Source organism: Chionomys nivalis, chromosome 26 (assembly GCF_950005125.1).
Source record: "Chionomys nivalis chromosome 26, mChiNiv1.1, whole genome shotgun sequence".
Taxonomy (NCBI): domain Eukaryota; kingdom Metazoa; phylum Chordata; class Mammalia; order Rodentia; family Cricetidae; genus Chionomys; species Chionomys nivalis.
Window position 1 is genome coordinate 10,116,891 of NC_080111.1, and position 14,658 is coordinate 10,131,548.

General features: G+C 38.2%; 1 protein-coding gene across 3 annotated transcripts in view; it reads left to right on the plus strand.

Moving 5' to 3' along the window:
* Positions 1-14,658, plus strand: part of Tpp2 (tripeptidyl peptidase 2) — a 62,857-nt gene that overhangs the window by 17,658 nt on the left and 30,541 nt on the right. For all 3 annotated transcript variants that reach the window (XM_057758430.1, XM_057758431.1, XM_057758433.1), the window contains exons 5-13: positions 815-939; positions 2,100-2,263; positions 3,984-4,138; positions 4,992-5,068; positions 8,414-8,541; positions 9,216-9,315; positions 12,376-12,524; positions 13,841-13,956; positions 14,394-14,562. In XM_057758430.1, coding sequence (XP_057614413.1) covers positions 815-939; positions 2,100-2,263; positions 3,984-4,138; positions 4,992-5,068; positions 8,414-8,541; positions 9,216-9,315; positions 12,376-12,524; positions 13,841-13,956; positions 14,394-14,562 — 1,183 coding nt within the window. The remainder of the gene's footprint in view (positions 1-814; positions 940-2,099; positions 2,264-3,983; positions 4,139-4,991; positions 5,069-8,413; positions 8,542-9,215; positions 9,316-12,375; positions 12,525-13,840; positions 13,957-14,393; positions 14,563-14,658) is intronic.

Sequence of the window (14,658 nt, forward strand, 5' to 3'; positions counted from 1 at the left end):
GTTTTCAAAATTATTATATTTTAAACAGTTCTAACCGTCGTCATAGTATAATTTGAATAGTGACAATTCTTGTTTAAAGAATAAAATACAGTTAAGTTTAATAATTCTTATAAAGAACTACACCCTTTGGAAATATTCAGTGAAAACATAATTTAAAATTCTGGTCTCCCAGTAATGTAACAGTTTTTCATGGAATCAGAGGTAGACACTGATTTAGGGGCTTACATTGCATTGTTTTTATTTATTTATTTATTTATTTATTTATTTATTTATTTTTGGTTTTTTGAGACAGGGTTTCTCTGTGGTTTTGGAGTCTGTCCTGGAACTAGCTCTTGTAGACCAGGCTGGTCTTGAACTCACAGAGATCCGCCTGTCTCTGCCTCCCAAGTGCTGGGATTAAAGGCGTGCGCCACCACCGCCCGGCCTTTGTTTTTATTTATTATGAACATGGTATGCTAAGTGCAGCAGATTTGGATGGCCCATGCATGGTAATAAGTGCCAAAGGAAAGCTTTTATTATGCCATCCCAGGAACAAGTCACAAAGAAGTGTTTATCCCTTTTTATTCTTTTATTATGAACATATACATTTTCTTAATTAAAAGTGGAGTTTTGGACTGGGGTGGAGAACTTGCCTTACATACTCAAGGCTCCAGACTCAGTCTCCAACACTGCGAAAGCATTCTGTTTTCTTACTATGTTTTTCCGAAGTGATTTTTTTTCTGTTTGTTCAACACTGTCTTTGATCATACATATGTTAATACAACTCTCATATACACAAAAATATTCTAATATTAATCTGTTTTCTGATTAATAGGGCAATAAGCTAATCAAGGAAGAGCTGCAAACTCAAGTGGAATTACTTAATTCTTTTGAGAAAAAGTATAGTGATCCAGGCCCTGTGTATGACTGCTTGGTGTGGCATGATGGTGAGACCTGGAGGTAATCTCAAGTATTTTGTGGATCTTCTTCATTACCTAAAAATCGTGAACCCTCAAAGCTGTGAAAAGTTGTGGTTTATATAATCATATAACTTAGCAACATTGTGTGAGAGACAAATCAGCTGTTGGTATCCATGGGCAAGCCTTTTGAACTTAGTATTTTTTACATTAAGCATTACATTTACTGTTTTTTAAAATCTTACTTGATTAACCACATTTTGGCAGGTTGATCACTGAGATATATGGAAATGCTCCTTGTTAAAACTGGGCAGTTTGCAAAGTAACCACAAATGTTGTAGTGTATTCACTAAAAACTCAAGGATAAAAGGAAGAAAATTTGGACTTCAATGTTTTAAATAGAGATAGAATAGCTAAGTTAACTTGGCAGCACAACACAGTAATTAAGTGTTCAGTCCTGGGTTAGGCATAATGGTGGATATATGCAGTCTCAGTACTTACTAGGCTAAGACAGGAGGATTGCCACAAGTTCAAGGCCAGCATGGGCTGCTTAGTGCCTGTCAGGCCATTTGGGGCTGTGTAATAACACTCTCTCAAAATGCACATACATACACAAACAAACATAATAACAAAGGGTTGATCTTTATATAACATTTGTGACATTTTAGTTAAATAGATTTAAACAGACTAATAATGTGCTTAAAATAATTTTAGCAGTAATAAAATAGGTAAGCAGCAGGTAGGAAGAGAATCATAAAATAAGGTGGAAATTTTGTTTTGTTAAAAAAAAAAATATTCTCCTAAAGCTGTATGTGACTACAGTTTGAAGTTTTTAGCCATTTGGTAGCAAGAAGCTGTGGCTGCTGCTGGAGTCACAGCGCCAGCACTGAAATCGGCAGCAGGGAGTAAAGGCTGTCCTTTGTGTCTGAGCCGTCCTAAACTCGTCCACACTCCAACCCAAGCTTCAGTTTTCATTTCTCACCTGTCCAGTTAATTTTCTATACCATCTGTGACCATCAGTGTCCTGGTTTTAGCACTGGATTCTGGAGGTTTCTGTCCTAAGCTTAACTGCTCAGTCTGAAAGGAAGGAATGTAGTCTTTGGAATGGAGTGTTGGGAGAGGATGACTGAGAAACTGTACTGTGTGATCTTCAGAGCAAGAGTGGAAGGGTGAATTTTAATACCCGTTTCTCCTTCTCCACAGAGCCTGTGTTGATTCCAATGAAAACGGAGACTTGAGTAAATGTACTGTGTTGAGAAACTACAAAGAGGCCCAAGAATACGGCTCTTTTGGCACAGCTGAGATGTTGAATTATTCTGTTAATATTTATGATGATGGAAACCTGCTTTCCATTGTGACCAGTGGAGGTATCTGGTTTATGAGATTTACTAGTGAGAGATAGCCGTACAGTAGCTGAGTGATAAATCCTTGCAGGTTAGAGTGAGGTGCTGGTGAATTCATCATAGAAATTTCTATTGAAGGACCAAGCCTAGAAACTTTGATAAGATATGACTCTCTTATCTTTTAAAGTTATGACTGTGTAGAGATAGTTCATAAATAAAGCAAAATCTTAACATCAGAAAAGCCATTAATAAATATGAAGTGATTTTACTTGCAAATATTAACCCTTGAGGAATTCACCCATAAGTACAAAGACTTAAGATGATTCTCATTATAGTATTCTGTGTAAGGACATATAAGTTGACTGCTCAATAGTGTGCTACTAGATAATGGTCCAAGAGAGATTTTAATACTTGTATTATGATATAAAATATTACATAATCAAATTTATATATAAATGTCAAATATGAGTTTTAGTGAAAATGTATCTATCATAAAACACTTGTATAAAGTGGAAGAGCATGCCAAATAATATTGTAGATAGGCTTGGGTGTTTTTATGCTGAGGATACAGAAACAAGAGGAAAGAAGATGCTCAGGCCTTCAGGGTTGGGCTGCTGAGGAGACAGAAAGAGAATGCGGTAAGGTGGGACTGTGTTGACAAAGACCGCAGATGCCAGGAATCAGAAGAAGATAATGAGGACTGCATGAAATCAGAGTATGGTAAACATAGAAAGATGTCATAAGGAAATGCATTATTTTGTGTGCTAACATTAGAAAAACTAATAACCTTTACCTTTCTCCCAAGTTAACTACTGTCTTCCTTATTACTTTGTACATATAGGGGTGTTTGTGTTGAGTCAGAACTGACAAAAATATTCTTAATTTCCACATGTTTTTTTTTCAATTATATAAATGAATTTAGCCTAGTTTTTGTATGAGACTTTAATTCAGTCTTATTGTAAGCTTCATTTTGATTCATATTAGTTCACATTAATTTATGTCAATTCTATGGATTGATATGTTAAATATCCATTTACTTTTAGTGAACCCTAAGCTATTTGGAATTTTGAATTACATAAGTAATGCAGGCATGAACATTTTTCTGAATGCCTTGGTGAACATGTTTGCACATGTCTGTTGGGTACTGGGGCAAAAGCAAGACTACTAAGTCCCTAAGAATCCCTGTGTTCAAATTTCTCAAACAAGTATATTCTAAACTATTGTCAGCCTTCAATATCTTAGTTATGTTTAAAGATGTGGAGAGATACTTCATTTTGACAATAAGGTGTAATCCCAAGATGATCAATGAAGTGAAACATGTTTTCATATTTGTATGTCTTATGGACATCCTTTTTGTGGAATGTGTTTTCAAATTTTGCTTGGTGGACAGGTATTTCTAACTCCTTTTTCTACTTTCTTTGTTGGGTTTGCAAGATTTTTTTAATATATACTTTGGATACAGGTTACTTGTAGGTTCTATGTATTGCAAATATTGGCTGTCTTCTAATGGCTTACATTTTTTATTTACTATAAACAGGGTAGGATCCAGTGTAGAGAAGCAAATATATATAATTTAAGTTGATTTTGTATGAATGATAGGAATATATTTGAGATATTAGATATGCGATCAGGTTGTGTTTTTGTTAAATTATTTTTGTCATAATATACATGTTGAAATGGTTACGATTTTAGTATGTGATGATTTTTTTCATCTTATGCGCACACACTCTATTTCTGTCTATAGGAGCTCATGGAACCCATGTAGCAAGTATCGCTGCTGGGCATTTTCCAGAGGAGCCTGAACGGAATGGAGTTGCTCCTGGTGCTCAAATTCTGTCCATTAAGATTGGTGATACAAGGCTAAGCACCATGGAAACAGGCACAGGCCTCATCAGAGCTGTGAGTGTCTGGAAGTTCTTGATATAGGTTAATAATTTAGGGACTTAGAAACCTACATAATGGGACTGGAGAGATGGCTCAGAAGTTAAGAACACTGGCTGCTCTTCCAGAGGTCCTGAGTTCAATTCCCAGCAACCACATAGTGGCTCACAACCATCTGTAATGAGATCTGTTTCCCTCTTCTGGCCTACAGGCATACACACAGGCAGAATATTGCATAATAAATAAATAAATAAATAAATAAATAAATAAATAAATAAATAAATAAATAAGAAGCCTATATAATGTTTATAAAGTACTCTTAGTTTATCAGGAGTATATTTAAACAGAATTAGGTGTACAGAACAGTGTTTATAGAAACAAACCAATGCTGATTAATTCAGTTTGAAGTTAAAAATTACCATGAAGAACTTTCTTGGCTTAAGAAACCTTTTGTAGAAAAAATATTTTATACTCTTTGTTGTAAATCTCTTAGCAAACTTTTCAAGGTAGGTTTTAAAAAATATTTGGCTTGCTCCAATATTCTGAAAGGAATAAATTAAACCCTTTGTAAATTTAATATTCTGTATGATTCACTTTGTCATGCAACTTAAGTGCCTTTAAATCTATTCAGAATCTATGCCTCTCCCATTTCCTTCTATGATTCCCGCAGTCCAAAGAGAATAGTTTCACTTTTAATTGATGCTTTAGTAACTCTTCTCTTGTTACCTATGACTTTAATTACAGTATGCCTAGAAATACCTCATAAATTAGGATGCAATTAGATTAAACACTGTGGGATTATAAACCTTATTTACTGGGTAATCTGTTTCTACAAATGACTTCCTAAACTAGATTCTTAATCTTTTAATAGATGATAGAAGTAATAAATCATAAGTGTGATCTTGTCAACTATAGCTATGGAGAAGCAACTCATTGGCCAAATTCTGGGTAAGTCTTCTTTGTCAGATCTCATATCATAGAACCTACTAATTAAGAGCATCAATAGTTTAAGTAAGGGAATTGCAATTACAGTAAACTATACCTATGATGGACAAGTAATTGTGTTTTGTAAGTCAGACTCTCACTCCATGTCACGTCTTTAATGCCAGGTCCAATCACTGCCCCTTGCCAAACCATTCCAAGCCTGGGTAGCTAGGGTTGCTCCTCTGTATAGTGCTTCTGACACTCCCAACCTGCCTAACTCTCTGACATTGGTCGATGCTTCCACATTTTCCTTTCTAGCAACTTTGGATTTATTGGGCCATCCATCACCAAAATAGCTCATTCACAGATGTTCTGGGACTTGTCAGGGGTGCTTGCGTACCTGACAGGGGCCCAGATGTGCACAGACCTTGCTGTTCCTTAACCACCAAGCTTGCTGTTGTTACACATACTGGCTCCAGTTGCTAAGCTTCCCTGTCTCCTCTATCCATGCTACTTTCTCTCCTGCACCCCCTTCTTTCTTGTAATGATGTGACAAAACTTTTCCTCGGGAGATAAAATACATACATCTGCTCACCTGGTAGGAACCCCACAACAGACCGAAGTACGGACACCACCAAAGTCCAGCTTGGTGACCTGTTGAATGAGAGGCCGTTTGTTTCCTGGCTTCTCAGGCCCGAAATAACCATTCAGAAACTGTATTAATTAAAACACTGCTTGGCCCATTAGCTCTAGCTTCTTATTGGCTAACACTTATATCTTAATTTAACCCATTTCTAGTAATCTGTGTATTTCCACATGGCTGTGGCTTTCTGGGTAAAATTCCGTCCAGCTCTGGCAGAGCAACATGGCTTTTCCTTGACTCTGCCCTTCTTTCTCTCAGCATTCACTTTAGTTTTCCTCGCCTAGCTAAGTTCTGCCCTGCTATAGGTCTAAAGCAGTTCCTTTATTTATTAATGGTAATCACAGCATACAGAGGAGAATCCCACAGTAGTGACCCAGTGAGTTTTCTTTGGGTTACTTAGAGGACTGTGGGTGAGAGGTTACTTGTAGGAGAAGTGACTCAAAGACAACTGCGTCATCAAAGCCTACTCCAGCGTGGGTGACCTCTCACAAAGTGGGGTGTTGACGTAGGCTGCTTGTTCATTCCCAGAAGCTCAGATCTGAAATAATCACACGAAACTATATTATTTAAATCACTACTTGGCCATTCACTTAAGTGTTTTGCTTGCTAGCTCTTATATCTTTGGTTAACCCATTTCTATTAATCTGTGTATGGCCATGTGGCTGTGGTTTACCAGCAAGATTCTGGCGCGTATGTCTCTGGCATGGCTGCATGGCTTCTCTGACTCCGGAGGCCTATTCTCTCTATATATATCTCTTCTATCCTGGTTATATTCTGTTAAGCCATTGGCCAAAAGCAGATTCCTTATTCAATAACCAATAAAAGCAGCACACATATAGAAGGACTTCCCACACCAGCGGGGAACCTAGAGCACACTGCACAGCCTGCATGCAGCTCAGCAGGTTGGAGCCTGTCCTTTCCAGGTGCCTCAGCTGGTCTCAACCTCTTCCAGGCAGCTCAGCTGGTTTCTGCTTCTTGCAGGCAGCTGGTAGTCTCAGAGACTTCTTTGCAACTTAGCTTTTGTGAGAGTCTTGATTGCAGCTTATCTTCTCTCCTCTAAGGTAGGCTCTCAGCTTTTTGCTCACTCTGGCAGGGAGGGGCCTTGTGAATCTGTTCAGTTTCAGAGACTTGCTGAACCAGTGTTGAGTTGTTTACTTTCCTGCTTAAGGAGCTTCCCTGCAGGATGAAATATTTCAGTCTCAGAGGAAACTGTTACACATCTGTCATCCCTGTCATTTCCTCTACTGCAGTACCGTGTTGGCCTTAACCTGTTTACCTTAGCTCCTTCCCTTTATATTAATATATAGTTGAAATATTTAGAGCATTTCCTTAGTGATCAACATTTCCACCACTCCCGTCACTAAAGTATTACTATATGCCAGTTATCTGGTACCTGATTATTTAGGGTCCGTCAAAGGGGAAGCTGTAACAATCTAGAGGCTGTACTGTTACCTGATGGCTCATTTCTTCCAGGAATTGGATTTCTTATGAAATACTGTTTTATTGCCCTTTTAATATGTTCCCTGTCAGTTTTAGCCATTTCTTTCTAAGGTGCAGTCTTGCCCCTTCTGTCATCTCATTATCTTTTTCTTTACTTTTCTCCTTTGTCAGTTACCCATTAAAGTCCCTCTCCCTCCCCCCTTCGTGTGTGTGTGTGTGTGTGTGTGTGTGTGTGTGTGTGAGTGTGTTCCACTTGTGTCACAGTGTCCATGGAGGTCAGAAGAGGGCAGTAGAACCCTGTTGCTGGAGTCACAGTCAGTTCTGAGCACAATGATGAGTGTTTTGGTAACTGAACTTGAATCTCTTGTTAGATGTCACACATTGGATTTTTCAGGACCCTTTTGAGCTAGACCTTCTTTAATTTCCATTTTCTTCATCTCAGGAAAACATTCTTGTTTGCTATCAATCTCTGAGTAGATTTCTTTGACTTTCAAATTCTTAGGTTTTTCTTCTAGTCTCTCCCCCCATTTAACTTTTCACTAGAAATACTAAGTGGCTTTTTTCAAATAATCCCAGGTCAGAATACATGTAGGAGTCACTTTGGTGTTTTGTTTGGTTTTTATTTTTCTCTCAACACTACTACTTCACAGACCCTCTTGATATTGTGGATTTTGGTGTCCCCCCCCCCATATTGGTTTTGTTTGCTTACTCTTTTATTTTTCTTGAGAGAGTGTTCCACTATGTAGCCTTGGGTGTCTAGCCTAGGAATCTATTTGTAGACCAGATATAGCCTTGAATTCACAAAACTACTCCTCTGCCTGCCTCTCGAGAGTTGCAATTAAAGCTGCGTGCCACCAACCAGGCTTTTCTTTAAGTTTTTCTTTTATTTAATATAACTTGCAAATTCACTGAAACTCAACTAGGGTATATCACTTGGAATGGCATTGTGTCTTACTAAAAGCCTACCTGCTAATGTGTGTGTAATCATTTAACTGAGTGAATCTGATACCTCATTTAAAGCTACTGTCAGTTACACAGTTTGGAATCATTATAATTTGTTTCGTTATAAATTAAATGTGGAGGGCCGGGCGGTGGTGGCACACGCCTTTAATCCCAGCACTCGGGAGGCAGAGGCAGGTGGATCTCTGTGAGTTTGAGGCCAGCCTGGTCTACAAGAGCTAGTTCCAAGACAGGCACCAAAGCCACAGAGAAACCCTGTCTCGAAAAAAAAAAATTAAATGTGGAATAGATGTATTTGCTCAAAGGAATTTTTTTTTTTTTTTTAGGAGAATCTGTGAAGTAATTAATGAAGCAGTCTGGAAACATAATACAATTTATGTTTCAAGTGCTGGAAATAATGGTCCATGTCTTTCTACAGTGGGTTGTCCAGGTGGAACCACGTCCAGCGTGATAGGTTAGTGAGCTTTACCATTGCAGAACAGGAGATTGAAGGGGGAAGATCACAGGTTTGATGTCACCCCATGACACTAGAGAGACCCCGTCCCCCAGCAATACATGAATTAAACAATAAATCACAGTCACAGCGTATTCAAGTATTGTGTTCTCCATATAAAACACTGGAGGCCTTTTTAATATATACCCTGTCACAGGTATGTTCAGTCATTTTACACTGTGACAGGATGTTTTCTTCTATAAAGTCAGGTTGCCTTCATAATGTTTTGAGTAAACTTAAAATGGACTGCAAGTGTCCTGTGGAATGTGGGTGAGACATAGACCCTAAATGTGTTCTTAGGAAAGTCTGAGGACTGTGTTATCTAGGGGTTTAGGAGAAGTGGTTTAGTAGAAACACATGCACACTTTTAGGCAGTTTTTTTTTAGGACACATAATAATCATAGAAGTTTTTTTTATATGTATAAAAGTAGTGTCCTTAGTATTTAGTTTATAATATAAGCTTACTTTGTTTCTTCATTGAATGTTCTTCCCTCTCCATCTGAGGGGTGGTGGTGGAGAGAGAGAATAGATAGTAAGCAGTTTTCTCACATTGAGTAATGATGATACTGGTAAAAAGTTAGTATACATGTAAAAAAATTGTCTTCCCTTTTGTTAATGGTGAATCTATCCTATAGGTGTTGGGGCTTATGTTTCTCCTGATATGATGGTTGCAGAGTATTCGCTGAGAGAGAAATTACCTGCGAATCAGTACACGTGGTCTTCTCGAGGCCCAAGGTAAGTACAAGTAGTTCTTGGAAGCAATACATGTATTTGATTAAACTTTAGAAAGTGGGAGAAGAGGAGGTTGTAGATAATAAATAGTAATAGCCTTTTTTCCCAGCAAGTTTGATGTTTAAACTTTGGTGAAACGTGCTGTACTTTTGTAAAGAATCACAGTAACAAATCTTATATTCATTTTGAAGTTATAATCTACTTTGAACACTTTGGGTGAGACCTATAAGCAAGTGTTGGTTTTCTGATACCATCTATCATTTAGGCTAGGTCTTCCATTATCAGTTAATCAAGTCAGTCCTCTACGTACGTGCCCACAGGCCAACCCACACTAGACCGTTCATCATTAAGACACTAGCAACAAAACCCAACCACAGAAAATAGTTTTCCAAATTGTTGATGCTTCAGTAAACTCAATTTTAGAATAGCAATTTAAACATTTAGAAGTGCTTTAAAAAAAGTTACATTTTAACTTTTTGTAGTTAGGTTCTTCCAGTTGTTAAAGACCTAGTGCTTATTGTGATTGTTGGTTGATATTGCAGATGTTATAAACAGCCAGGCGGTGGTGGCGCACGCCTTTAATCCCAGCACTTGGGATGCAGAGGCAGGCGGATCTCTGTGAGTTTGAGGCCAGCCTGGTCTAGAAGAGCTAGTATCAGGACAAGAACCAAAAGCTACGGAGAAACCCTGTCTCGAAAAATCAAAAAAAAAAAAAGATGTTATAAACAAGAATGTGGAAATTATCCCCAAATCTTCACATCCATTATCTAATTGATGGGTGACATTTTGAAGATTGTACTTTTATTCTTGAGAAGATATGATCAGACACTGTTGTCTGTCTCTCGGTAATATAACATGAATGTTTTTACACATTGACACTTAGTCTAGTCATATTTCAGATAGGCTCTGAAAGTGCTGCCCCCAACCCGTCTCACCAGTGTGTCTGCTTTCTGTGGAACAGAAATCAAATCACCCTATAATTCTTAGCCAGGAGTTAAAAAAGAAAATCACTCACTTAGGGGAAGAATCATAGTAGGAGATCCAACAACCACAGTTGTACCGAAGAGTTCTACAATAGCCTGGAATGGAATATAACAAATGTATATTTATCTGAGGATAAACTCACAGGGTAGCAATCTGCAGACCTCTGCCTACACTGGGAACTGGAACCAAATCCAGCAGCAGATCCAGTCACGCATTTTGTCCGCTCTTAGAGTACCTGAGATGATGTCCAAAGTGGTTCAGTATCTTAAAGGCTATTGGCTGAAGGATTTCCCACAACACCTCCCCTTTTTGTCTAAATAAGAGAGTTCTTGCCTAATTAAAAAAAAAAATGTATACAGTAAGATCAAATATCAGGTATTGTTTTTGGAAAAGATGAGGCATGACATACATAAAAATTAGAATTACAACCAGCATGAACAACATCAAATAGGAAACATATGCTAAACGTTTCAATAATTATCCTATTCTAAGAAGTCTTAATATTAAAAAGTCATGAGAGGAAAGTAACTATGACTCTCTACTCTTCAACCCCATTAAAGGCACGAGAAGGGAAATAATATAACCTGAGTAAATAGGAAGTGTAGTCAGGCAATTTCTAAAAGGTGCAAGAAAGCACAGAGACAACTGTGCAATCACCCAAAGCCATTTGCAGTGTCGGGGAAACCAACTTTGGCTGAGGTTGAGAGTATCTGACAGACCATTTTCAGAGGCAGGAAAATATTTATTTATTTTTATTTATTTATTTAATTTTTTTTTTGGTTTTTCGAGACAGGGTTTCTCTGTGGCTTTGGAGCCTGTCCTGGAACTAGCTCTTGTAGACCAGGCTGGCCTCGAACTCACAGAGATCCGCCTGCCTCTGCCTCCCGAGTGCGGGGATTAAAGGCGTGCGCCACCACCGCCCAGCCTGAGAGGCAGGAAAGTTTGAAAACCTGTCTGACCCTGTCTGGCATGGTTTGGCAGTCTTTTTGCTTGTATCCTGCTTGTCCAGCTTGGACACCATGCATTTTATCAGTAGTCAAGGCAGTGGCAGTTCTTTGCCTAAAGGCCAGTTTTACCAAGAAGAAAAGAAGCTCCAAATGGAGTATCTTTGGTGCCCAGTAGCCAGGAGCAGCTATCATCACAATGGCATCATACCAACCAGGTGGAATCATTGTTGTGGTTCTCCATCTTTTTCCTAGAGACTTCAAAGATTACTGTAGGAAAATTTATTGTTCATTGTGGAAAAATTAAACATTATTTATATAGACATATTCAATGAAAGGTACCATAAAGACAAAATAGGTATATCTTTATTTGGGACAGGGCATAGAGCTGTGCTGGGTGTTACTGTGGTCTTACAGCTAGTAGGATAAGTGGTCAGAAGTGTTTACGAATACACTGGAGTTGAGTCTCCGGGCCCCACATTTGGGAGAGAGCGTCATCCAGTATGTTGCCCTCCAACCTACACAGGCATGCCACGACACCTCTCTCTCCCTCTCTTATTCCCCCTCTCTCTCTTATTTTCTCTCTCTCTTATTTTCTCTCTCTCTTATTCTCTCTCTCTCTCTCTCTCTCTCTCTCTCTCTCTCTCTCTCTCTCTCAGCTTTCTTTTCTCTCCCTCTTTCTTTCTTTGACACACACATATATACATACACACATAATTTGATTTTAAAATTCTTTAATTTGGCTCTTAGAAAATTTTAAATTAGATATAAGGCTCATGTTATGTTTCTGTTGGACAAGGTGAAAATTTACTGATAGAGGTAAAAGAAATACCCTCATCAAGGAGTTAGAGCACTCAAATAGCTGGCATATTTGACTTTCTCACATAAACATACATACACACAGAAATTTCACTTAAAAGGAAAAAGTGTGTAGTGAGAAATTAGCTGTGTTTGGTCATTTTCCTCCCACTGCTACCCCATAATAATATCTTTGTCTTTTCTTTCTTTCTTTTTTTTTTTTTCCTTTTTGGAATGACTGCAAATATCGTATCATTTTGGACTGTAATTATGACTTTAAATATTGTGCATATCCAGCTATCCTCACTCTACATAAACCTCTCTGCTTTCCTTTTAGTGCTGATGGGGCCCTTGGTGTGAGTATTAGTGCACCAGGAGGTGCTATTGCTTCTGTGCCTAACTGGACATTGAGGGGGACTCAGCTAATGAATGGGACATCAATGTCTTCCCCCAATGCCTGTGGGGGCATTGCCCTGGTACTTTCAGGTAAGAATATTATTTACTACTCTCTTCTTTACTGTATGCTATGTTTTCTGTAGTTCTTTGGTGAGAGTATGGATAGAATTGTTGATGTCCAGGACACAGAATAAGGTATAAGGAAGAAAATGGTGCAAGGAATAATAGCCCTTTGAGTGGGTAGTCACTCATCCAGAAAATACAATTTATCGACTGTGATTGATGATTATCAAATAAGAGTTTAGTTCTGGGGCTAAATTATCCGTAGAATATCAAAAATGACTTTGCTGATATGGAGCTAATTGCAAAAGGTAGACTGTAAACAAATTCAAAATGTTTATTCGACTCTACCAGCTGAAGAATGTTATTCAGTATTAAATGGGGCATCACCAAGCCACTGCCTCAAAGTGTCGCTCTTTTCAAGTCTTACCTTCCACCCGCCTCTGTCTCTTATAACTCCCTCCTCTCCCACACTGGGGAGAAATCGTCTGCCTCCATGCCCCAGTCAGTGCTACATCACCTGCCAGCGTGAGTCAGACCTAGGACAGATCCTGGTCTCTGCTCATTTCTCGTCCTTCAGACTCACCAGATATTTCAAGACTGCATGTCTTCTCTCTACCTGCAAATCCTTTATACCATGGTTTGGATCTGAAAACTCATGTGTTCTACAAGACTCACCTACAGTTCTTCTGGATTCTCATGGACACAATTATAGCTTCCTTAGTTTGCATCATAGACTACCTGTTTGTTTTGTTTGCATATTGCAATATTTTATGGATAACATATTTGATGAGTTCTGAGAGGACAAACATAGTATATAGTATTTCTTCTTTAACAATGAGTAATAAGCTGGCAGATTGTTGACCATAGCCTTCTACGTTCAAAATCTGACTATACACTGTAATCATCTGGTGCCTAGTCATTAAAGATTCTGAGCTGTAGTGAGACCTGTTTAGTGTTTTTGATTTGTTTTATTTAAGTTCCACTGCTAATCATAAATTATAATCTAGTTGAAAATTTCTTTCCCAACCATAGTGCTGAACGTACAGTATTTTAAAGAAAGTGCCATTGAATGCATCTAACATGTCTGCTTGGTGCATTCTTGCCATCTCTACATAGCCTGCATTGACATGCCTGCACAGTGGCATGCAACGAATTTTTCTCTTAAGTATTTGTGTGACACAAGCAATTTAAATCAACTGTTTTGTTAATTTTTAAGAAAACATTCAGAAGTGAACGTTAAAAAAAGATTTAGCAGAAGAGGGTACATGTTATCTCGGTGAAGGGGGGGTTTCAGCTAGTGAGTTCATTAACATTAATTTCTTAGTTTTGTTTTTTAATTTTAGGTCTGAAAGCAAATAATGTTGACTATACTGTTCACTCAGTCAGAAGAGCTCTAGAAAACACTGCAGTAAAAGCTGAAAATATAGAAGTATTTGCCCAAGGACACGGAATTATTCAGGTATTGTTGTCTGTGTAAAAAGTAATGATAAGCCATCAAGATAACGCTGTATAGATTGTTCTACGGTGCTAATTTAGCCTGTCTAAACTATGGAGCTGGCCATTGTAGAACTATCAGACAAAGGGCACAAAGAGACTTAGTAGGCAAGAGAGAGTAGCTGCACTGAAATAAAGAAACATGAGGGCATGTAGAGATTGGTCAGGCAGAAGTTAGTGAGTGGCCTTGGATCACGTGAGAACCGCTGTAAATGCAGACTACAGTGGAAAGTCTTCAAGTCGTGATTAGAATGGTATTTTTTTTTAAAGCATTTAAAGGTTTGCCATCTTAGCTGTGGAGATTAGTTTAGAGAACTGAATATAGAAATTAGCTTTGCTGCTAATTAAATTGATTCTTAATTTGTAATAAAATATTTTTCTTGACCATTTATTCTTTTTTAGGTTGACAAAGCCTATGACTACCTCATTCAGAATACATCATTTGCTAACAGATTAGGTTTTACAGTTACAGTTGGAAATAACCGTGGCATCTACCTCCGAGATCCTGTTCAGGTGGCTGCTCCTTCAGATCATGGTGTTGGCATTGAGCCTGTATTTCCAGAGAACACAGGTAAGTAGTAGGCTGGCAGTAAGCAGAAGCATTCATATTTGTTACTTGGATGAATGGTAAAAAGAAGAAGAATGCTGCTTGTCTAATGCTCTAAAG